Here is a 23,186-nt window from a genome sequence, read left to right as displayed (position 1 = left end):
TTATAATGATCTTTGCAGATCATACACCTCTGGAACATCTTACCAGTTATTTTGTCAAAGTACACAATGTGCACCGAACGAGAGCACGCTCGGCCGAGGAGCGAGCCGAGCCGAGAGAGTGCGAGCCGACAAACCACACAAGCACAAGCCACCCACCCCCTGCTTAGCCAAGTCCCGAGGACCCGATTACGGAGCCGCTCGCGCTCGGCAAAGCAAAACCATCAGCAGCCAGAGCAGAGGGTACGCCGAATCGTCGCTTGCTTCATCAACACATTTCGTTTCGACGGATCCAAGCGAGAGCATGCCAGTGGCAACAATCTTTGAAGTGGAATCATTTTGACCAAGCTAGCAGAGAGCAACATTCGTGTGTGTGCGATTGAAACCCAAAAGACGACATCGCAGCAAGCGGGAGCGCTAGAGCTGAAGCAGAAACGTTGTGTGCGAACAAGAAGAAGACCCAGAGGAATAACAGCAACAAGAAGAGCGTGATTTATTCAGTGCCTGCTTCGTTGGATCGGCTTTTGGATAAGAGTGCGAAACCAGTGTTGTAGTTTCCGAGGGGAGGCGATCTACGGATGTGTGTTTGGTTGATTGATTTGGATTACCAGTGAATGGTGGGGGATTGTTGTGAAAGAATCTGATTACGATATTCGTTGTAGAAAGTTGGAAAATCATAAACATCTTGTGAATTCAACCCTGGTGGGAGGTTTTTCACTTGGTCGCTGGTGGTAAGAAGCGCCACTACCGGCCACAGTTGGTACTATCCTTGGCTGTACAGAGTGTGAAATGGCGACAAATGCAAAATTTATGTCTGAATTGGAACGAGTGAGCAATTTTCGGCCCATACTATAGACCCAAATTGGTGTAGATTTTGAGTGTGCGATTGAGGGTGGATTTGGAATATTAAGAATCAAAATGTCGGCAAAGGACGTTGAAAACGGGGAGGATAGGAAAATTTTGCACGCGAAGCAAAATGACGTCGCTTCAGTGCAGTGCATGAGCGGAGCAAAGCCTGCTACTGCTGTCGAGAGCGAAATGATCGGAACAGCAGCAGCAGCGCTCGATGTGGCGCCCGAACGAACTAACAACACTTCGGGTGAAACCCGAACGAACACGGCAGCGACTGCTACGATGAGTGTGGATGAGAACGATTCGGCTAGTGGGAATTTCGCGGCTTCTTCCACTGCCGGAATCGACGATGGGTTGGCGGCAATGTCCCCCGGCAGTGGCAGAGGTGGCGGCAGGAGAACAACGATGACGGAACAAGGTAGCGATGGAAGCGACAAAAACAACAGCAAACGCAAAACCCGCCGTGGCAAGACCAAGCGTGGTAAACGGTCATCTAGTGCGCGACCTTATTCCAAATCCCAATGGAAGTACCATGTACCGATGCTCCGGTCGACGGCGGCCAATAAACGTCGCGTTAAGGTATCCTTGGGGGGACTGACCACTAGAAGTGCTGGTATCATCACTACGAAGGATCCGTTCATCTTGTCCGATCAACCACCGCTAGTGCCATACAACACCAATCGCTTCCTGATGGAAGACCACATGCCCCACGTCCTAACTCCCTCAGGTAGAACCCGTGATTCAAGTTTTTCTATAGATTCAGAAGAAAATTATTTCTACTCACTACCAGAGGACGAAGAGGAATTCCTGACCAAGGAGTTCTCCAGCGTGTACGAAGACGCGCGCTCGGAACGGCTGGAAGGGCTCAGCAAGAGCCAGCTGATACAGGAGTACTTGCAGCTGGAGGCCAACTATGAGCAAGTCATGCGGCGCTACAACGCCGTCAAATCGCTCTCAATCAGGGAGGAAAACGAAAGTGCTGTGAATAATGCAACGATGACGACCAAAGATGCAATCGAGGGAGGCGTGGCGTTAGCGGCGCCCGTTGCTGCAGCGACCGATCGAAGAAGGCTGGAGGATAGGATTCGGGAGCTCACCGCAGAGAACCTCGGTAAGTGTGAACGATATGGACGAACGTTATAAATAGATGAATTAGTGGGGACGGCCGGGTGAAATGGCCTAAATGGCGAGTGTGGTAGATAGTAGAGTGACCTTTAGCTCTTCATGAAAACAGTTTTCTATGTTACTATGGTTGGAATCCCTGATAATAAATATTTTTTTTAAATTCAATAGATTTCATTGAAACAATACCATATTTTCCAAAACTTCACACATAAAACATTGTTATGTACCTTCGATCTTTCCGGACAAACATAGAAAAAAGGGCCATAGTTTTTGATGTATTTATTATTTATTATATTTATTATTATTTATTGAAAAAATCAGAGGGGGTTGTGTACAAGACACGACCGCATGACGCTAACTACGCCAAGTGATTTTCTGCATTTGAATTTTAGTCGATTGTCAGTTGCAGTCTTCCTTTAGTTCAAACTCTAACATAATATCATAACGGTCGCAACATTATAGATTTTCAATTGGGGCCCATTCATAAATTTCATAACGCTGGAGGGGGTGGGTGGGTGTCCTCATGATGTTACGGATCATACAAAATTTGGAAAATATGCATACAAAAAGCGTTACGAGGGGGTGGGTGGGTGTCGAAAATGGCCATTTTTGGCGTTATGAAATTTGTGAATAAACCCTTGACAATACTGGGTGTCGCCGTAAGACATAGTTAACGTCAAAAGAAGAATGAGCGAAGAAGCAGAAATTGGTCTGCTTCTATAGTGTGCTTCCCAACCCACGTGTTTGGTTGCGTAAGAAAGGGGTCGACATTTTCACAATTTTCGACAGTCTATCGTCAAAAATCAAAAGTTTTCTTAATTTGAGTAAAATGTTGTATAAATTTCCGACCGGTTGGTGGGAAAATATTGAAAATCTACCGGTAAATGGTTGAATTATTGGTATTCAAAATCTTACATAATTTCGTGACGGTTGCAACATTTTAGATTTTCAATTGACACCCAGTATATTGCCGTAAGACGTAGTTAACGTCAAAAGAAAAAGATACGTATTTTAATTCTTATTGGGTATTAAGGGGACACGGGAGACCGTGTTATTTTCCCTATCTTTTGTCTCACTCTAACAATTATCATCAAAACTTTGCGAAAGCAAATCTCGAGTTTTAGTGAAATGATGAAGCTGAAAATGTGTTAGGTTGTGCACTACATGTATAGAATCATAGTGATACATTTTTCGCATCGATATATGGAGTGGTTCTTTAGATTTGCTTCTTTAAATGAATAGGGTGATTATGATGACGTCCCGTGCGGCCTTAAAGGGTCAAGTTCTTTGCAAACCGGTTAATTTTCGCTACTGATCATCAGACCCCAGCCTCTCTGTGCCGAAGCACGTGAGCATGCGGTTGCCTCTTGCCACTGCACATGTGAGAGGTGAGTGCGCAAGAACAGGGTGTCGACTACCTGGAAAAACCTGGAAAGTCAGGGAATGTCAGGGAATTTATTTTTGACCTGGAAAGTCAGGGAAAATCAGGGAATATCACTTGAGGTCAGGGAAAAAATAGCAATACTTCAACATCAAACGAGTTTATTGTCTGCAAAGTAATTGATCATGCTAAATCAATACACCTTCAGCATAGCTTTGCTTTGTAGCCGTGCAATCTAACCACTCGACTAAGGAATCAAGACCCAGAAAATTCTCCAGAAATTCTGAGGATGATTCTCAAAGTTCCTCGATTATTTTTAGTAATCCAGAAAATCATTGAAAGAAATTTCAGGAATTTCAGGAATTTGAAATAATCTTGATAATCTATTGACCAGTGCTGGGAATGATAATAGTAGTAGGCTTAAATTTCGCGAAAATCACGTGGCTCTTCTCAGTACAGTAGTTCAAACACGTGAATCTCATCAAGTAGTCTATGTTGGATGCATGAATTTTCTAAAACGTTAGTGTCATTGAAGGCTCTAAATGCGGGAAATGCAGCGGAAAATAGAACATTTTTCTACAGTTATTTTGGGTCGCCCTTAGCAACGGTTTTTTTTTTTGCAATTTTCAAGGCTTTTTGCCTACAGCAGCGATAGACGTGAGTTTGACTGGCTTCGCTGACTGTGATTGGCTTTGTTTGGCCACTGTAGAGTGAATTTCAGAATTTTTCCCAACCCTGCTATTGACAATTTGTGATATTACTTAGAGATACTCATAGATGAATTCTTAGAAGAGTTCCTCGGAGCATTGCTGAAGGTACGAAAAATACAAGAGAATCATTAGAAACCTTCTAATTAGCGCATTGTTCAAGCCCTGAATGCATTCCGTGAAGAATATTTAGATAGTTTTTCAGGGGAGAAAAGCTAGGGGTAATTCATATGGAAATCCTAAAATATTAACTAAAAAAAATTCCTGTAACGAATCAACGTGAAGAATTATCAAAGATATTCTAAGAAAAAAAAAGTGAAAACAATTTGGAAAAGATTTATGTTATCCTGAAAAATATGTTTATAAGCATTCCTGAAATAGTTCTAGGAAATCTAAATGCTATTTTTAGAAATATTTAAGACTGAAAGAAATTCTTTAACAATTTTTAGAGAATCTTGAAGATGAGGAGCTTTTGCAGGAAATCTTTCAAGAGTTCATTGAGAAGTATTGAAGGAATATCTGGAAAAATATCTTAGGAATTTCAAGAAGAATTTCTGAGCAATCTATGTGGAATTCCTTGAAGCAATTCTCCATGAAAGTGGATGGCAATGGCTGGAATTTTGCCTGGAAAAAGAAATAGCCAAATTTTTGGATAGCTTTCTTCCACTAAAAAAAAGTATGGTGGATGATCGTAATAGTGTTGCCTCTTGTATAAAAAAGTTATAATCAGGAAGGAGTACAAAATTTTCGTTCATGCCTAAAATTTTAAATTAGGTCTGAGGTAGTTCACTAGCCGAGAACATCTTTGTTCATACGGATCTTCAAGTTTGAAAAGTAAATAGATTCTCAATTGTTCAGTTTTATCATATCAACTTGAATAAACGTTCATGAATGTCACCTGGTCACATATATCTCAATAAAGTAAAAGCCTTTGATCAGTTTATTCATACGACCTATAACATAACGAATATGTATCTTCTTGTAAAAATCGTACTTATTTCGGTTCAAATTACCAAACTCAGTGGTCTGGAACTTTTCTGGAAAATGACTGGAAGGTCAGGGAAAGTCAGGGAATTTTATTTTCAAAATTGAGTCGACACCCTGAAGAAGAGCATGCTTGTTGTTTTCCAAAGCAAAGTGAGTGGGCTGCCGCGGTGGGTGGTGAGTTTTTCCTCGTCGCTTTTCATCGTTCCGCTTCTCTCCGGTAAACGTTTGCCGCTAGCAAAGCAACCCACCGGCGACTTTGGTTCTTCAATTCAAGGCAAAGTATATTTTTTCACCATGAAAGCGATACGTTTATGCTATGCCGTGTCAACTTTTTCTATGTTCAAAGTTTAGCCTAGTTTCGTTAATTCTGGAATATTGTTTTCCCCTGCACACAACATTAGCTTAAGGGGAAATGTGGGACGAGTGGGAAATGCATTGGCACAGATAAAAAGACATAACACTGTGAATAATAGTAGCACATATCGATTTCCATACAAAATGCTTAACGTTTGCATGCTCTAGTGTTGTTCCAATTCAAACAAACGAGCTGATATTTTTCCATAAAAGTATAAATATGTTCAATTCTGTAATTGGAAAGTGCACTAGAACACAGTAATTTTGCTTTAGTTTATCTAATATAAGTTTCTGGCCGAAATAGTTCATGATGAATTTTAGAACTTACACTAAAGGCTGATCGTTCGATCAAAGTGTTTCACACGAGGATTTTCATCAGTTGTGAAATCAAAGACGAAATAAACACACTTAAACGGTTTCGCCGAGAACCCAACAGCTGATATCTCGGTAATAATTTGACGATTCTCGGTAAAACTTACCGAGATCTCGGTAAACGTTTGCCGAATCTCGGTAACGTTCGCCGAGATCTCGGCAAAAAATTCGGATTGCCGAAATCTCGGTAAAATAAGTACCGAAATTCGGCGTTGAAAATTACCGAATTCTCAGCTGTTGGGTTCTCGGCGAAAAATTTTACTGAGGTCGGTGAAATAATTTAAGTGTGAAGACCTCATGTTCCTTGCTGTTGTCCAAAATTTGATGACACATGCAGTAATAGATCAAAATCTAAAATGCTGTGAAAAGTGTACTGCGATCTGTTAAACCCAGAGAAGTCAAGGAAATTGCCATTACGAAAAGATCCTGGACCGACCGGGAATCCAACCCAGACACCTTCAGCATGACTTTGCTTTGTAGCCGCGGACTCTAAGCACTCGGCTAAAGAAGGCCCCTACTAATGAGCCTATGTATGCTATAATACGTTTGACTTTTATTTTGTCCCCTGTTTTCAAGCTACAAGGTATTTCAACTTCTAATCTTTCGATTTATTTTTTGTAAACTTTTTTTCAGAGCTGGTAGTGGTCAGATAGCAAAATAATAGTGACTTTAGAGACCAAAATGATCAAAATAGTGACATTAAAGTGACTTCAACACTACAACTTACTTACTTATTTGGCTTCACATCAATTATCTTGATAAAGCCTCGCCAACAATATTTCACCAATTCACTCGGTTCATGGCCGCTTCTCTCCATCCTCGACTGTGACCCACGCTCTCCAGGTCCTGGTGCACCTGGTCAATCCACCTAGCTCGCTGCGCCCCACGCCTTCTAGTTCCGACCGGATTCGTAGCGAACACCATCTTTACAGGGTTGTTGTCCGGCATTCTTGCAACATGCCCTGCCCAGCGTATCCTTCCAGCTTTAGCTACCTTCACGATACTGGGTTCGCCGTAGAGTTGAGCGAGCTCGTGGTTCATCCTTCGCCGCCACACGCCGTTCTCCTGCACGCCACCGAAGATCGTCCTTAGCACTCGGCGTTCGAAAACCCCAAGGGCTTGCAAGTCCTCCTCGAGCATAGTCCACGTCTTATGCCCATAGAGGACTACCGGTCTTATGAGCATTTTGTACATCGTGCATTTGGTACGGGGATGAATCTTTCTTGACCGCAGTTTCTTCTGGAGCCCATAGTAGGCACGACTTCCGCTGATGATGCGCCTTCGTATTTCCCGACTAACATTGTTTTCAGCCGTCAACAAGGATCCGAGGTAGACGAACTCGTCCACCACCTCGAAGGTATCCCCGCCTATCGTAACACTGCTTCCTAGGCGAGCCCTGTCGCGCTCAGTTCCGCCAACCAAATTTTCTCCCAATAATATCCATGTCGTCCACGAAGCAAACAAATTGTCCGGATCTCGTGTAAATCGTGCCTCGACTGTTAAGTCCGGCTCTCCGCATGACACCTTCAAGCGCAATATTGAACAACAGGTACGAAAGTTCGTCGCCCTGTCGTAGTCCCCGCCGAGACTCGAACGAACTGGAGTGTTCGCCCGAGATTTTCACGCAGTTTTGCACACCGTCCATCGTTGCTCTGATCAATCTTGTGAGTTTCCCGGGAAAGCTGTTCTCGTCCATGATTTTCCATAGCTCTACGCGGTCGATACCAAGGTATCTAGAAGAGAGGTAGCCCAATGTGTCAGATTTCCCATTCCGCCATTTTGAAATGCCAAGTGACAGCTGGCGAGTTTGTTTTGGTTGTATGGATATCAGATGCATGGCGTGACAAAGTAGGTATAGAATGTTTTTTTTACAGCCACATCTTGTGGTATACGCGGCAAAGTATCTGAATTTACTTCACTGTGTAATGCACTGATAGTAGAATGACCAGGCTTTGCAGAATTCGCTCTCATTTGAGTATGAAGCACGATCAAAGCAAGCAAAGAAAAACATCCCATCTGTTGCGGTCCACGATCGTCATTTTATCGCAAGGTGTAACAAGTCTGATAAATGGAAGCAGCAAGCGAGAGCCCCAAAGAGAGAGCAATGATAAAACCCATTTTACTCGCTTGTTTACCGTTGGGGATAGGTATTTTTCTTTACTGGCACGATAAACAATCCACGAACTTCCAATAGCAATAGTGTCCCCCAGGCTTGGAGCATTTTTAGAGGGGTTTTATCATACACAACTATCCCCCCAATCTGATCAAAGTTGTAGCAGCATACGATAAACAGTCTCTCATAATGTGCAGCATGTTATGATAGTTACAGAGAGCGATACGTGAGCGATTCTCTCAATTTTCTCAGGATTCAATCCCTGCGAATGACTTAACTTACGAGATAAAGTTACAAGAACCGACATCGTCAGACGGCGACACCGTGGCGCATCCTCTCTTTCATCGGTAGACCATCGGTGGTGAGTGGCTCTCACCCGCTGCACTATTCGAAATTTCCACATTTACATGCATTACATGCAATTGTAAACCAATTTTTCAAATAATCTGTTTTTCTTCGACACAAAACACCGGAATACTACATTAAAGACGAAAATTTTATTCGCGACAAAATGCTGGAGAAAATTTTCATTTCACTGTGTTTATGTTTGTTGCAATAAACATTCCCTAACAACCTCATAGAAACGGTTGAGTACACAAATCCGCCAGTTAGCCAACTCGCCAGCTGTCACTTCCGCCTTCCCCGCAGCTAATCACACCGCGCACCCACTGACTGCTAAGATCGGTAAACCTGTCATTATAATAATCTTGGTCGATACTATCGTATGCCGCCTTGAAATCGATGAACAAATGGTGTGTAGGGACCTGGTACTCACGGCATTTCTGGAGGATTTACCGCATGATAGACGACGGAAAAGAATCTGGGATAGCACTTTGTAGGCGGCGTTTAGGATGGTGATTGCACGATAATTTTCACACTTCAGTTTGTCGCCCTTTTTGTAGATAGGACATATAACGCCTTGCTTCCACTCCTCCGGTAGCTGTTCCGTTTCCCAGATTCTGACTATCAGCCGATGCAGACAAGCGGCCAACCTGTCCGGGCCCATCTTGATGAGTTCGGCTCCGATACCATCCTTGCCAGCGGCTTTGTTGTTCTTGAGCTGTTGAATGGCATCCTTAACTTCCCCCATCGTGGGAGCTGGTTAGTTTCCACTGTCCGCTGTTAAGTTCTGTGCCTGTGTTCTCTGTGCCATTCAGGTGTTCATCGTAGTGCTGCTTCCACCTCTCGATCACCTCGCAACCGTCCGTCAAGATGCTCCCATCCTTATCCCGGCACATCTCGGCTCGCGGCACGAAGCCTTTGCGGGATGTGTTGAGCTTCTGATAGAACTTCCGCGTTTCTTGAGAACGGTACAGCAACTCCATCTCTTGGCATTCCACCTCTTCCAGGCGGCGCTTTTTGTCCCAGAATAGGCGGGTTTGCTGTTTCCGCTTCAGTCTGTATCGTTCCACATTTTGCCGCGTACCATGCTGCAACATTGCAGCCCGTGCTGCATTCTTCTCCTCTAAAACCTCCTGGCACTCCTCGTCGAATCAATCGTTTCTTGAGCTCCGTTCCACATATCCGACAATGCTTTCGGCAGCGTCGTTAATTACTGCTTTGACTGTCCTCCAGCAGTCGTCAAGAGGGGCCCTATCGAGCTCGCCCTCATTCGGCAACGCTGCCTTAAGATGCTGCGCGTACGCATTGGCGATATCCGGTTGTTTCAGTCGCTCGAGATTGTACCGGGGCGGGCGTCGGTATCGTACATCATTGATGACGGATAGTTTTGGGCGCAGTTTCACCATCACCAGGTAGTGGTCGGAGTCAATGTTAGCGCCACGATAGGTTCTGACGTCGGTTATGTCGGAGAAGTGCCGTCCATCGATCAAAACGTGGTCGATTTGCGATTCTGTCTGCTGAGGTAATCTCCAGGTGTACCGATACGGGAGGCTGTGCTGGAAATAGATGCTACAAATGGCCATGTTCTTGGAGGCGGCAAAATCTATCAGTCGTAGGCCGTTCTCGTTCGTCAGCCGGTGGGCGCTGAACTTTCCAATCGTCGGTCTGAACTCCTCCTCCTGGCCAACCTGAGCGTTCAAATCTCCTATGATGATCTTGACGTCGTGGCTTGGGCAGCGGTCGTACTCGCGTTCGAGCTGCGCGTAAAATGCGTCCTTGGCATCATCAGTGCTTCTGGAGTGTGGGCTATGCACGTTGATTATGCTGAAGTTAAAGAATCGGCCTTTGATTCTTAATTTGCACATTCGTTCATTGATCGGCCACCACCCGATCACGCGCCTTTGCATATCACCCATCACTATGAAAGCTGTTCCCAGCTCACGTGTGTTGCCGCAGCTCTGGTAGATGGTATGATTATCTCTAAACGTTCGCATCAATGCTCCTGTCCAGCACACCTCCTGCAGCGCTACGATGTCGAAACCGCGGGTCTTCAGTACATCGGAGAGTATGCGAGTACTTCCAATGAAGTTGAGAGATTTGCAGTTCCACGTACCGAGTTTCCAATCGCTAGTCCATTTTCGTCGCTGTGGTCTTTGCCGATTGTTCCGGTCCGTATCCTCTCGTTGACGTTCCTGTGCTGATGTGTTTTACGGTTGGCTTGCAGGGCCTGACACCAACCCCCTAGATTTCCGGAGGACCATTCCCCCTAAACGTTCGGAGGGCCATAGTGCGCAGTTTAGCTTAGAGTCCTTTTCTGGCACTCGGACGATGATCAGCCGCCCCTGACATGGGGAACAGACGCTGTTGTGAGCCGCTCCTAACATGGAGTACAGACGCTCCAGGTTTGCAGAAGCAAAAGCAACTTAACCTAAGCCGGCTGGTAGCAAGGAGCTGATCATGGAAATAAAAACTTTAGTCTCCTTGCATAAACAAAAAAACAAAATGAGACCATACCTGAACTATGATTACAAGATTGAATCTAACAAGAACTACGACATAAGAGTTCGAGTCCTAAGTTGTACAGACGTTTTGGAATTTGTTTTGAGAATTTTTCCAGTCATTCATCCAGGGAAATGTCAATGACATTTTTCAGATTGTTTTGGACAAAATTATTGAAAATCCGCAAGCAATTTCGGAAGAAATTTGAGTGACTTGTATGTGTTCTAAAAATCTCTGAATAATTTCCTACAAGACGTTTTGAATAAATTCCAGAAAACATATTTTTGAATGATCGGAGCAATAACTGTAATTGTAATAAGTAGTCCACAACTTAATGTGGAACCACACCTTGAATAAAAAAGTTTAGAAAAATCCCTGGAGATTTGGAAATTTTGTTCGAAAAATTATTAGAGAAATGTTTGAATCGTTGCAATAATAATTTGATAAAATGTTGGAGAAGTGCCGTGAGAAATTTCTGGAGGAGCATAATGAGAAATCAAAGGTCAGGGCCTTCCTTAGCCGAGTGGTTAGAGTCCGCGGCTACAAAGCAAAGCCATGCTGAAGGTGTCTGGGCATAAAGTATCATCGTACCTGCCACACGATATACGAGTACGAAAATGGCAACTTTGGCAAAGGAAGCCTTCAGTTAATAACTGTGGAAGTGCTCTTAACAACCCTACGCTGAGTAGCCGGGTCTGTCCCAGTGGGAACCACGTTAATGCCAAGAAGAGTAAGAAGAAAATGGTCAAATAATTCGAGGAGTTCTTGAAATAAAATAGATTTTATCGAACAATCCCCGAAGGGTTTTTGGGGTAATTCCTAAGAGTAATCTTGAAAGAATTTTGAAAAAGAATCTTTATTAAAATGCCTGGAATAAATTAAAAAAAAAATGGAGTAGGAATTACTTGGGTTTACTTGGATGAATGTCGAAACGGTTTTTTTTTAAACTCTGAAATAAACCTTTGTGGAACTCCTGGAGGATCTGTGGGAAATCTTCTAGAAGTAACAACTGGAAATTGGTGAAGATATCATGGAAAAACATCTGAAGAAAATCTTGGAATAATCGATAGGATTTGTGTTCAGGGTTATATCTGTAAAAATTACTGCATGTTTGTTTTTCAAAAACTCTAGAATAAATTGGTTTGGCGCGTTGGAGTGCTCTAGACTTGTATGGACAACATTCTAAAGAAAATCTTCTAAGCATTCATTGAAAACTCGCTGATAGCATTCGTGGAAGTACTCCAGAAGAAATCACTGGAGGAGGATAATTCAAGACTAACAATTCAAAAGGCCTCATCTCCAAAAAGTAAACAATGAGAAAAATACAATCTTGTTTTGTCAAACAATAAATCAAATTTAAATTATGAATTTAAGCATTGTATGTTATTTTATTGTACAGAAAGTCGATGGATAAACTGATTTATAGCTATGAATATTCATTACTATTATTTTAGCAAAAAATCCTGCTAAAAAAACGAATCAAAGGAAATGAGGCTTTTATTTTACCAAAAGCTGTGCAGCCCTTTTCATATGTGCCCATAGACGCCGGCCGACGCTGATGAGGCCTGTGAGTTGACGCCTTTGTTTACTCTAAAATGTGTTGAGGCCTTCTAGTTGTGGCTTGTTTTTTCATCATCTTCTGATGTGGCCTTTTGAAAATCATTCAAAATTGATGATGAAATAAGAAATTTGAAGTGTAGAAGAGTGTTAAGTGGTGAAGTAAAGTACATGGAGATCCCTACAGCAAGAGAAGATTCGTGCGGTCGTATAAATGTGTGATTGATTGAACCCTTCGTCATCCATGAACATTATATATGTGGTACGCGAGTTTGTCGTCGAGAAAATGTATGGAAATATTGGTTCAATTGAAATAATATTGCAATTGAACATTATTTTTCATGCAATTGAAACCAAATCGTGTTTTTGTTGATAAGTTGTGAAGTACAGACAGGCTGACACAGGTATTATTTGGTAGTATGATACAAAATACATCAGTCTACCGGAACCCGACGGAAAACTTGATAATGTTCGTTAGAGTTTTCAATCCCGGGAACATTTCCCGGGAAATGAGATTTCCCGGGATTCCCGTTTCCCGGAAAATGATTTCCTGTTTCCCGGGATTCCCGTTTTCCCGGGATTTCTATATTTCCCGGGTATTTCTATTAAAAAAGGATAGATCATCAATTTTAAAACCAAAACTATCGTATAATTTATTTTTCATATCATTCTAACCAATGACCTTACTAGATCACTAGTTATACGTCGATATTGACTTGTTGTTTATTTGTAATCAAATAGTTGTTGATAAAATGGATAGCTCTTTGACGATATGTTATTTTATTTTTCCAAAATAGATTATATGCTATACAAATTACTGGATTTTTCGTGGGATCATCCATGAATTGAGAACGATTATAATGTTTTCATGGATTTAACCGTAACATTTTCAATCGTTAGACTCTAGTTGGTTTTTATTCTAGTGCTTGAAAGGTTCGAATTAATGTTGGTGCAAGTCGGACTCGATTATCCGTTGTATCGATTTATTTTTCACTCCGGGTAATCAAATCTTCCTAATAATCGAATCACTAAAAAAAAAAAATTAAAATCTGCTTTAAAAGAACTTAAATATTATCTATTTTGGTTGTGTTATTTATACAGTGCAGTAGCGTAGCCAGAAGTTATTTCTAGGAACATTAGGGGTCTTGGGAAGAAATTGTTTTGACCGGTATACAAAAAACCTCTTCTTCAAACCCCTTTTTTACCTACATCCGAAGCTGCAAAATATTGTATATTGCAATCCCAAATTATCTCAAATTTATGCATAAAATCTCAAAAACAAGAATATCAAAGAACAAACTCCGGATAATCGAATCCCGGATAATCAAGTCCGTGCTGTACATATTATTTGAACTTCATACGATTTGTCAAGAATGATCTCCACATGGACTCAATATCATAATTTGTGTTGTTCTGAAGCCAAGCGTACACAACGAAATCAATAGATTTTTTGAGAAACATAAATAAATTACTTACAAAAAGAGAATGTAGGTACCATACAAGTTTACTGGTATAAAAAAAAACAAACATATAACAAAAATACGAATAATTAAAATAAATCATCAAATTTGCTTTATTTTCACGTTTTTGAAAATTTCCCGGGATCCCGGGATTTCCCGGGAAATGGCAAATTTATTTCCCATTTCCCGGGAAATCAAATCCCGGGAAATTTGAAAACTCTAATGTTCGTTGTTTAGACAACCACTGTGTAAAATAATACAAGGAGCAGTCGTTCCGTAGTATAACCTGCATATACTTAGTGAATTTGGAACGTTTTTCGCAATCTACATTGCAATTTTGATGTTTGTTTAACAGGCCTCAACTCGGTTTTCGTCAGATATAGAAATGAGGCCTTTTTGAGAAAAGGCCGCATTTGCGATGAATATCCTGGTTAGCGGAAAATGAGATGGGGCCTTTTAGAAAAATGTTATTTTTTCAACTTTTATGTATATTTTTGAATGACTATTGTATGTTTTAGTAAGAATAGGCTCTTATACACTGAAATCAGCAGAAAACCGATTTGTTTACATTTTGGACTTGAGGCCTTTTCAATTGTTGGTCTTGAATTACGACGAGTGCTGTAAAAATCGAGTTCTGCAACGAGTTACGTACAACATTTTTGCAATTTCGTAGAAGACCACTATCAGAATATCAGTAGTATAGTATAGTAGTAATATCAGTAGTATATCGGAGTATCAGAAATTATATCGGAATGCATTCACCATTAATTTACAATTTCTAAAAAAAAGTTGTGTTATGGTTCATTACGCAACTCAAAACAGTTGCGTAATGAGAAAGCGTTGCGTAATGAATCATTGTAGCACTGGTTTCAGTTGCGTAATTATTATTCCCGCACTGCATACTGCAGTGCAGGAAAGTAGGCTGTTTCATGACAGATTGACGTGATGAAAAACAGCCTATTACGATGAGAAATTGCAAAAAGACATAAGGTACCGCGGGGCAAGTGGGAACGAAAAAAACGATAGTTCAAACAAATTGTTCAATAAAATTTTCAAATGTCAATATTTTTCAAATCCAACAACACAATCACGTTTTGGCAACATATTTGCTGGTGTGTGCATGAAACTAATCGAATAATTTCGAAATTGTGAAAACCTTGGAAGAAAGTTTTAGAATAAGCCAATGGTCCCACTTGCCTCGCTAAGCGGGGCAAGTGGGACACATCCAGTTTCATGCGTCAATCCACATCAGTAAGTCAACCATTACAATAATAGGATTGATAATTCATAGATTTTTAATTTTAAGTACATATTTGATGTACATAAGGGATCAACCATAAAATACGTTACGTTTTAGGAAGAAACCCTTTATTTAATAGTATGTCACCTCACATTTAAAATTAACTGAAAATTCCTCAATAAAAGCGTAAAAAGGTATTAAACATGTTCAAAATATATCATTTATAAGTTGTTAATTAAAATGTAGAACATAAACAATCAATTATTGACGAAATTATAAATATATTTTGTTATTATTTATATGCATGGCAGAAAACCACCTTATGGGGTGGAATTGTTTTCTCTCTCTACTTAATTTGGTAGAAATAACAAATAAAGTTCAAATAAAATAGAAAAGTAATCGTTCTCATGATGCATTTCAAATTTCAGCTGTGTGTTTGTTCAATTTTGAAGTCGTATTTCAAAAATAAAAAATAAATTTAAAAATAAGGAATAATAACACTTTTCTTCTCCCTCCTATGCAATTACGTTATTTGAGGTTGATCTTTTTTGATAAAAATCATTTGTTTGAATGTTTTAGTGCTACTCTCTAGGAGAATGTATGAAACGTGTACGAAAAGTTTTGATTCTGGTTTTTGTTTTGATAGGTCCCACTTACCCCAGGTACAAATATATTCTGGGGTAAGATAGACCATCGAAAATTTCATATGAAATGAAAACAAAATACTGGTTTATCGTTAGCAGCTTGTAATAATACTCAAAATTATAGCATACTGATGGAAATTCGATTTAAAACACATTTATTTTTTGCGAGTCAATGCAAGACGTGGAACGTGTCACAATTTGTCATGCAAGTTGAAAATGGCGCTGAACTGACAACTGTTACATGAACCACATGGTAATAAAAATAACAATATGTTTAGTACTAAATACATTCCTTGTCATTGTATCTTCAACTTTCTAGAAGAATACCCCCATGAAAAACTTTTCCTAGTTGAGCTATGACGAAACGCCCCACTTACCCCGTATTCTCACTTGCCCCGCGGTACCTTATTACGCAACTATTTTGGATTGCGTAATGAACCATTCGATTTTTCACGAATCTCAAAATAACGGTGAACACATCTAGATTCTCGATATGATTTCTTATACCCTGAAAAAATCTTGTACACAACTCGTTCCAGAACTTGCTTTTTCTGTAAAAAAATGATTCTGCAACTTGTTGCGTACCCTACTATTTTGCTAACACAAAAGAACACAAATTTGGTATACAGTAATTAAGGCTCAAAAATCCATCCTCCAATCATCAGCAATCATCAAAAATGAAAACCAGTTTTTTCGTTCAAATTTAAAGAAATTCTCATTAAAATCTATCATTGCATTTAAGATAGCAAGTGTAATGCGGGATTATCACAAAAGGCCGAATACATTCTAGCCTACCACAAAAGGCCGAATGCACAGAAGGCCGAATCACAAAAGGCCGAATCACAGAAGACCGAATCACGGAAGGCCGAATCACAAAAAGCCGAATCACAGAAGGCCGAATTAGAGTTACAAACCTAAAGAATAAAGCTTGGATATGAAAAGAACAAATCCATGCTTCGTTAAATGCAGTCATGTCAGTAAGCAGAACTGAGGCGGCAGAAGGCCGCCGAAGTCTCCGATATCCGAAAGTTGTGTATAGCATCTATTCGGTGTCATGCAAATAGTAAATCCAGGCGATTGCCCGGTATAATGCAAACAGAGGATGTTTTTCCGTTTGCCCGGTATAATGCCAACATAGTCTTTTACGCAACAAGCAGGAGAATGATTGCTGCGATAGGGTATAACAAGTGCTTAAGGTGATTATAGAACGAAGCCACACCTTAAATTTTCAAGAGCACAAGACTTGTGAATCAAATAGCGCTCCGCAAAATTTATCCCATTTGTCACTACCTGCAAGCAAGCAATTTGATTGATTTTCAACGCGAACTCTTGTCAGATTCTCCAGTCTTGTGCACTTGAAAATTCAAAGTTTGGCTTCGTTTTATAATCACCTTAAGTGATCATAAGAATACTAAGTTTACTAAGAATACTTTTCGTCGTACAGTGCCTGTTCGATTTTGACTCGGTTTGAATTTGGCAACACGGAAATCCATGTACACAAAAATGGATCATGGTCAGTCACAAATCCTGTCAATCTCAATGATTCTGTGGGCCTTCTTAAGGCTTACCATATATAAAATAGGTAAATTCAATACATCGATACAAGTTTTAATAAAAATAACCATTAAATTTTGGAATGGTTCAATTTAGGTAACATGAAAATTTTTGCATGTTGCCAAAATCGAACAGGTTTCGCCAGGTTTTTACACTTATGTTGTACAAAATACAACAGCACGACTATTTAAGCTCCAATTATAGAACTTATTTTTGGGTGTGTCAGCTAAGAATAGACCAGCTGACACACCCAAAAACCACTAACCATATACTCTGATTCAGCTAGTAATGTTACTTATGCATCTTGTCCCGCTTACCCTACTGTAAAAATGTCCATAATATTGTAGAAAAATGAGACTTTCCCTAAAATTTATTTTAATGTTTCGGCCTTTTATGATTCGGCCTTTCGTGATTCGGCCTTTCGTGATTCGGCCTTCTGTGATTCGGCCTTTTGTATGATTCGGCCTTTTGTGCTTTCGGCCTTATGTGATTCGGCCTTTTGTGGTAGACCCGTGTAATGCAATGATAGATTTTCATGAACATTGCTTCGAATTTGAGCAAAAAAAACTAGTTTTGAAAATTTGTAAAGCGATGATGGTTATTTTCTCGTAAATGATTTTGTAATAAAAATAAACTGGATCCTTTCTCACATGCTGTCTCTGTTGATTACAGAACTCCGCCGCCAGTTGGAGCACGCATCGCGCCTCGGCATGGTCCTGTCGGCCAAATCATCGCCACGCAGCTACGGCGGTGTATCTGGGCCCCAGATGGTCGAACGGATGGACAGTTCCTCCTGCCATGGCACGAGCAGCGAGGACAGCGAATCGGACAGTTCCTCCTCGACCAGTTCCAGCAGTAGTGACAACGATGACGACGATGGCAGTTCCAGCAGCATGAGCGACGATGACAATGACGACCGCGATCGGGAACCACTGGTGGTTGCCATGGAAGGATCGGACGAAGCGGTCGTTCCGATGGAATCGAACGGCTGCCACCAGAACGGGGATCTGTTGGCCGATGATGAAGAAGAACTGAGCGACGAGGACCACAATGGACCGCTTTCTCCGCTGAGCGGACAGAGCATCAATTCCCCTCCTCCACCGCCGCTGGTGATGAACTGAACTGCTCAATCTCCCCGATGGGGAGGGAGGATTGTTACGGATTGAACGAGGATCTTCTTTTTTCGCTTCTAGTTGTATTTGGAACGACCACAATGATAGTCATTTTTTTGTAGGTAAGCTTAAGTGTAATTTCTCAATATTTGAGAACCAGTTTTTTCCTACTTTCATCAGTTGCTTGATTTTAAATGATTCTCAGAAGAAATAGTTTTATGCTTTAATATATACATTTTGCGTCAAAAATAAAATATTAAACCGAACTTGAACAATGAAAAAATACAATAAAAATCGTAAAAGTTTTCAACAAAAAAGTTAACCCCATAAAAGTTTTGAGTTTTTATTTTTCTTGCGACGAATAAAAACGAGACAAAACAAAAATGAAATTAATATGTGATTTCTTAACTATAGGAGAACTAATACGACACATACAACTGTAACTGTTAAGGCGTATGGTCGAAGAAGGGAAGCGCATTTTACGTGATCTATATGTAAGAGTGGGATATTTTTTTTTTTTTTTTGATTTAGTGTTAGGAGGAGCATCCGCGAGGGGCACATTGCGCAACTTCGCAAAAAGGGGACAATTTCGTACTGAAAATTTATACCAAATATATCGGATTCGATAACTGTCCGCAGTGTGGCCCTCGTTCTCGCTGAAGCCGAATCAGCGGCGTGATTGAAAAGTGGATGTGGCATTACGGAGAACACTTGAATGCTCGTTCATTGACAGCTGATACTCCGTTTGATCCGTTAAGTGTCGGGTAGAGTCATATGCTTTTGAAAATTTCTTGTATCTCACATTTAGTTTTTTCTTAATTTTCTACCAATATCTTTTTACCGCGAGACAAAAATTCAAAACTAGTTAGTTTTAAGTAACATTCGTACTTTTCCTCTTTATCCATGGATCTCATCACCGGCCAAAGGTGACGCCCAGATCTTTTCTAATAAAATCCTTTCCCGTGGTGATTGTAGAGATGCAGAGGTATTGTCGGTCTCTAAAAACAATTATCACTTCACACTAACATTCCTTCTCCATCTCAAGTGACTGTAAGAATTTGGCCGGCGCCGTTATTGATCATTAATATTAGAGATGCTAAATTGTGCACAGCAGAGTCGCGTAACAATTTGAAAGGACCAATCCTTAGATTGTTGATTCTGAGAAAATTTGATGCGGCCCTCTTGATATAGAGAGATCTTATCATTGGCCCTTTCGTGCAGGGGGCCTATGAATGATTTGAAAAAAAGAAGTTATTGCCCGTTTTGAAAATAGGGCTTATAACGTTATTATACAACCAGTTCATCCCCACGGCTTCAGCGAGAGCCGCTCCGAAGCAACAAAAAACAAAACTGGGAATCATAATGTGATTAACAGAGACAAAAAGTAAACTTGCGAAACACACAAACCTAGGGTTAGTAAGAGTTAAGAATAAGAGAGCCAACACCGCAGTAAGTCGTTAGAAAACGACGCTGAATAATTGATATTTATCAATATTTTTAGGGCGAAAATTTTACAACTTTCGGAAAAAAAACTTAGACGAAAAAGAATACAAACGAAATATTTAAAAAGTAGTGAAAAGCTTGTTTTAGATTGTTTTCTTACTCCGAAAATTTAGGTATTTGGAAAACGAAATCGAAACCTAAAATGTGAAATATTCGACTTAAGAGTTCTATTATTTCGTAAAAAAAATAACCATTACTGCGGGTAGAAGTGTTGCGACAAAATCAACCAGATGTGTATTTGACTATCTACATCAATTGCTATTTTCGAGAAGAGTAAAACCGAGCGCTTACTTCTGTTATACACTTTACTATACTATCGAACAAGCATGATTATTACCATTATACAGCTACATTAACATTACCGGGGAGTTAATATTAGAGCAGAGTAGAAGCAAGGATGGATGGAAAAGTAGTACCGAGACGAGATAGAATGATCTATGCGCTAAACCTTGCATGATGACTAAGAGAATGAAGGCATATAAACGGATAATGTGGTGGAATGCAAAACTATGTTAAGCCTAAGTGTTGTTTGGAGAAAAAATAAACATAGAAAATATATTAATGATTAGTAAAACAGGTCGTGTTTCAATGCGTAGTTGGTGAGATATTACAAAGCTTGTTGGATAGCTGAGTGACTGCAATAAGACAAACGGAATGGCATTCATTAACATCAATGGCACATTATTCTATAGTTAACTCTCCCTTACTCGATATTCCGTATCTCGATACCGGTTCCTTGGATCGAAGTGGAACTGTTGTTTTTTTGTTCTGTAACTCGATGGTCCCTTCAATATCGAATTATGGAGTATTGTACATCAATTAACTTGATAAAATCTCGCCAACAATGTTTTGCCAATTCGCTCGGATTATGGCCGCTTCTCCCAATCCTCGACTGCGACCCCAAGTCCTGGTGCACCAGGTCAATCCATTTAGCTCGCTGCGCCTCACGCCTTCTTGTTCCGACCGGATTCGAACCGAATATCATTTTTACAGGGCAGTTGTTTGGCATTCTTGCAACATGCCCTGTCAAGCGAATCCTTCAAGCTTTGGCCACCTTCTGGATAATGGGTTCGTCGTAGAGTTAGGCGAGCTCGGTGATTGATTCTTCGCCGCCACACACCGTTTTTCTGCACACCACCATAGATCGTCCTTTGAAGACTCCAAGTGCTTGCAGGTCCTCCTGGAGCATCGTCCACGTTTCATACCAGGGGAGGGGGCTACCGATCTTAGATGCGTTTTACATAACACATTTGGCGCGGGGGTGAATCTTTTTTGACCGCAGCTTCTTGTGGAGGCCATGGCACTGTGTTTTAATTCCTCGTTTTCATGCGCTTTTTGAATAGCGCCCTAACCGTTGATTTTAGCGATATAGTTTGTTCGGAGAAGTTTCTTGGTATATTAAGGCGCAACTTTTGACGAAAAAAATTTTGTGATCAATCCACCTAGCAGTGAGATAGAAAAACTATTTTTTCAAAACATTTAGATAGACATATGGTGTCTTCGGCAAAGTTGTAGAATTGGCAATTTGAAACAACTTTGTCGAAGACACAATTTTTCTATCTCTTATACTTTTTGAGATATATGCCGTTGTATGTGAATGACCCCTAAAAATCATATTTTTTATCATAACTTTTTTCCAAGATTTTTAACATTTTTTGTGTTTTCTACAAAGTTGTTTGTCATAGAAAAACCCGTGTTTTTGCTGAACATATCATCACCCTATCTTTTGAAGTAACAAAGTTATTCATGAATTACTCTTTTTTCAAGGGGTAGTTTAGGCCTCTATAACTGGCTTCGGCGCAAAATGGCGCAGACAACTCTTACAAATCATGAAAGTACCATATCTTCCCTTTCGGCAGTTGATAAAAACTTTTGTCTATAAGCGTCTTTGCATGGGTTTTTACTATCAAACAAATAAGCCTTATTAAAACGAATTCGACTGATAATTCTTTTACTTTAAGAGATAGAGAGGTGCAATGTTGAGCAAAAACACGCGTTTCAAGATGTTTAACAACTTTGTAGAAGACATGAAAAATGTTAAAAATTTAAGTAAAAAGTTATAATCGAAAATGATTTTAAATTATTTTTTTCATACAAATTTGTGTACTTTAAGTTAAAAAAATCGTAACTCTTCTACAAGATTTTTAACATTTTTCATGTCTTCTACAAAGTTGTTGAACATCTTAAAACGCGTGTTTTTGCTGAACATTGCACCTCTCTATCTCTTAAAGTAAAAGAATTATCAGTCGAATTCGTTTTAATAAGGCTTATTTGTTTGATAGTAAAAACCCATGCAAAGACGCTTATAGACAAAAGTTTTTATCAACTGCCAAAAGGGGAGATAAGGTACTTTCATGATTTGTAAGAGTTGTCTGCGCCATTTTGCGCTGAAGCCAGTTATAGAGGCCTAAACTACCCCTTGAAAAAAGAGTAATTCATGAATAACTTTGTTACTTCAAGAGATAGGGTGATAATATGTTCAGCAAAAACACGGGTTTTTCTATGACAAACAACTTTGTAGAAAACACAAAAAATGTTAAAAATCTTGGAAAAAAGTTATGATAAGAAATATGATTTTTAGGGGTCATTCACATACAACGGCATATATCTCAAAAAGTATAAGAGATAGAAAAATTGTGTCTTCGACAAAGTTGTTTCAAATTGCCAATTCTACAACTTTGCCGAAGACACCATATGTCTATCTAAATGTTTTGAAAAAATAGTTTTTCTATCTCACTGCTAGGTGGATTGATCACAAAATTTTTTTCGTCAAAAGTTGCGCCTTAATATACCAAGAAACTTCTCCGAACAAACTATATCGCTAAAATCAACGGTTAGGGCGCTATTCAAAAAGCGCATGAAAACGAGGCATTAAAACACAGTGCATGGTAGGCCTGACTTCCACTGATAATGCGCCTCCGTATTTCACGACTATCGTTATTGTCAGCCGTCAGCAACGATCCAAGGTAGACGAACTCGTCAACCACCTCGAATGTATCCCCGTCTATCGTAACACTGCTACTAGGCGAACCCTGTCGCGCTCGGCCCCACCAGCTAGCATGTACTTTGTCTTGGAACTTGGACGCATTCACCACCAGTCCAACTTTTGTTGCCTCGCGTTTCAGGCGGATGTACAAGTATGCCACCTTTTTCAAATGTTCGGACGACAGTGTCTATATCATCCGCAAAGCGAACAAATTGACTGGATCTCGTGAAAATCGTACCCCGGTTGTTAAGCCCGCGGGCTCCGCGCATAACACTTTCTAGCGTAATCTTGAAAAACAGGCATGAAAGTCCCCGGAGGAATCAAACGAACTGGATTGTTCGCTTTATAAAATTTTGAATACCTTCCATTGTTGCTCTTGTGAGCTTCCCGAGAAAGCTGTT

At 40.2% G+C, this 23,186-nt stretch overlaps 1 protein-coding gene across 2 annotated transcripts; it reads left to right on the top strand.

Annotated features, from left to right (window-relative positions):
• The first annotated feature begins 208 nt into the window (after positions 1-208).
• LOC5577581 lies at positions 209-20,373 on the top strand. Of its 2 annotated transcripts, XM_001656522.2 has the most exons (3): positions 213-1,576; positions 1,640-1,960; positions 17,857-20,373. In XM_001656522.2, exons 1-3 carry the CDS (start codon positions 916-918, stop codon positions 18,303-18,305), a joined length of 1,431 nt encoding a protein of 476 aa, XP_001656572.2. In that variant the 5' UTR covers positions 213-915; the 3' UTR covers positions 18,306-20,373. The 2 variants fall into 2 exon arrangements, with proteins under 2 accessions (XP_021694029.1, XP_001656572.2); XM_021838337.1 differs by having other exon boundaries at positions 209-1,960.
• The last annotated feature ends 2,813 nt before the right edge of the window (positions 20,374-23,186 follow it).

Source organism: Aedes aegypti, chromosome 1, assembly GCF_002204515.2.
Source record: "Aedes aegypti strain LVP_AGWG chromosome 1, AaegL5.0 Primary Assembly, whole genome shotgun sequence".
NCBI classification, from domain to species: domain Eukaryota; kingdom Metazoa; phylum Arthropoda; class Insecta; order Diptera; family Culicidae; genus Aedes; species Aedes aegypti.
Note: the sequence above shows the minus strand (reverse complement) of the source record. Positions and strands in the feature narration are given on the sequence as shown.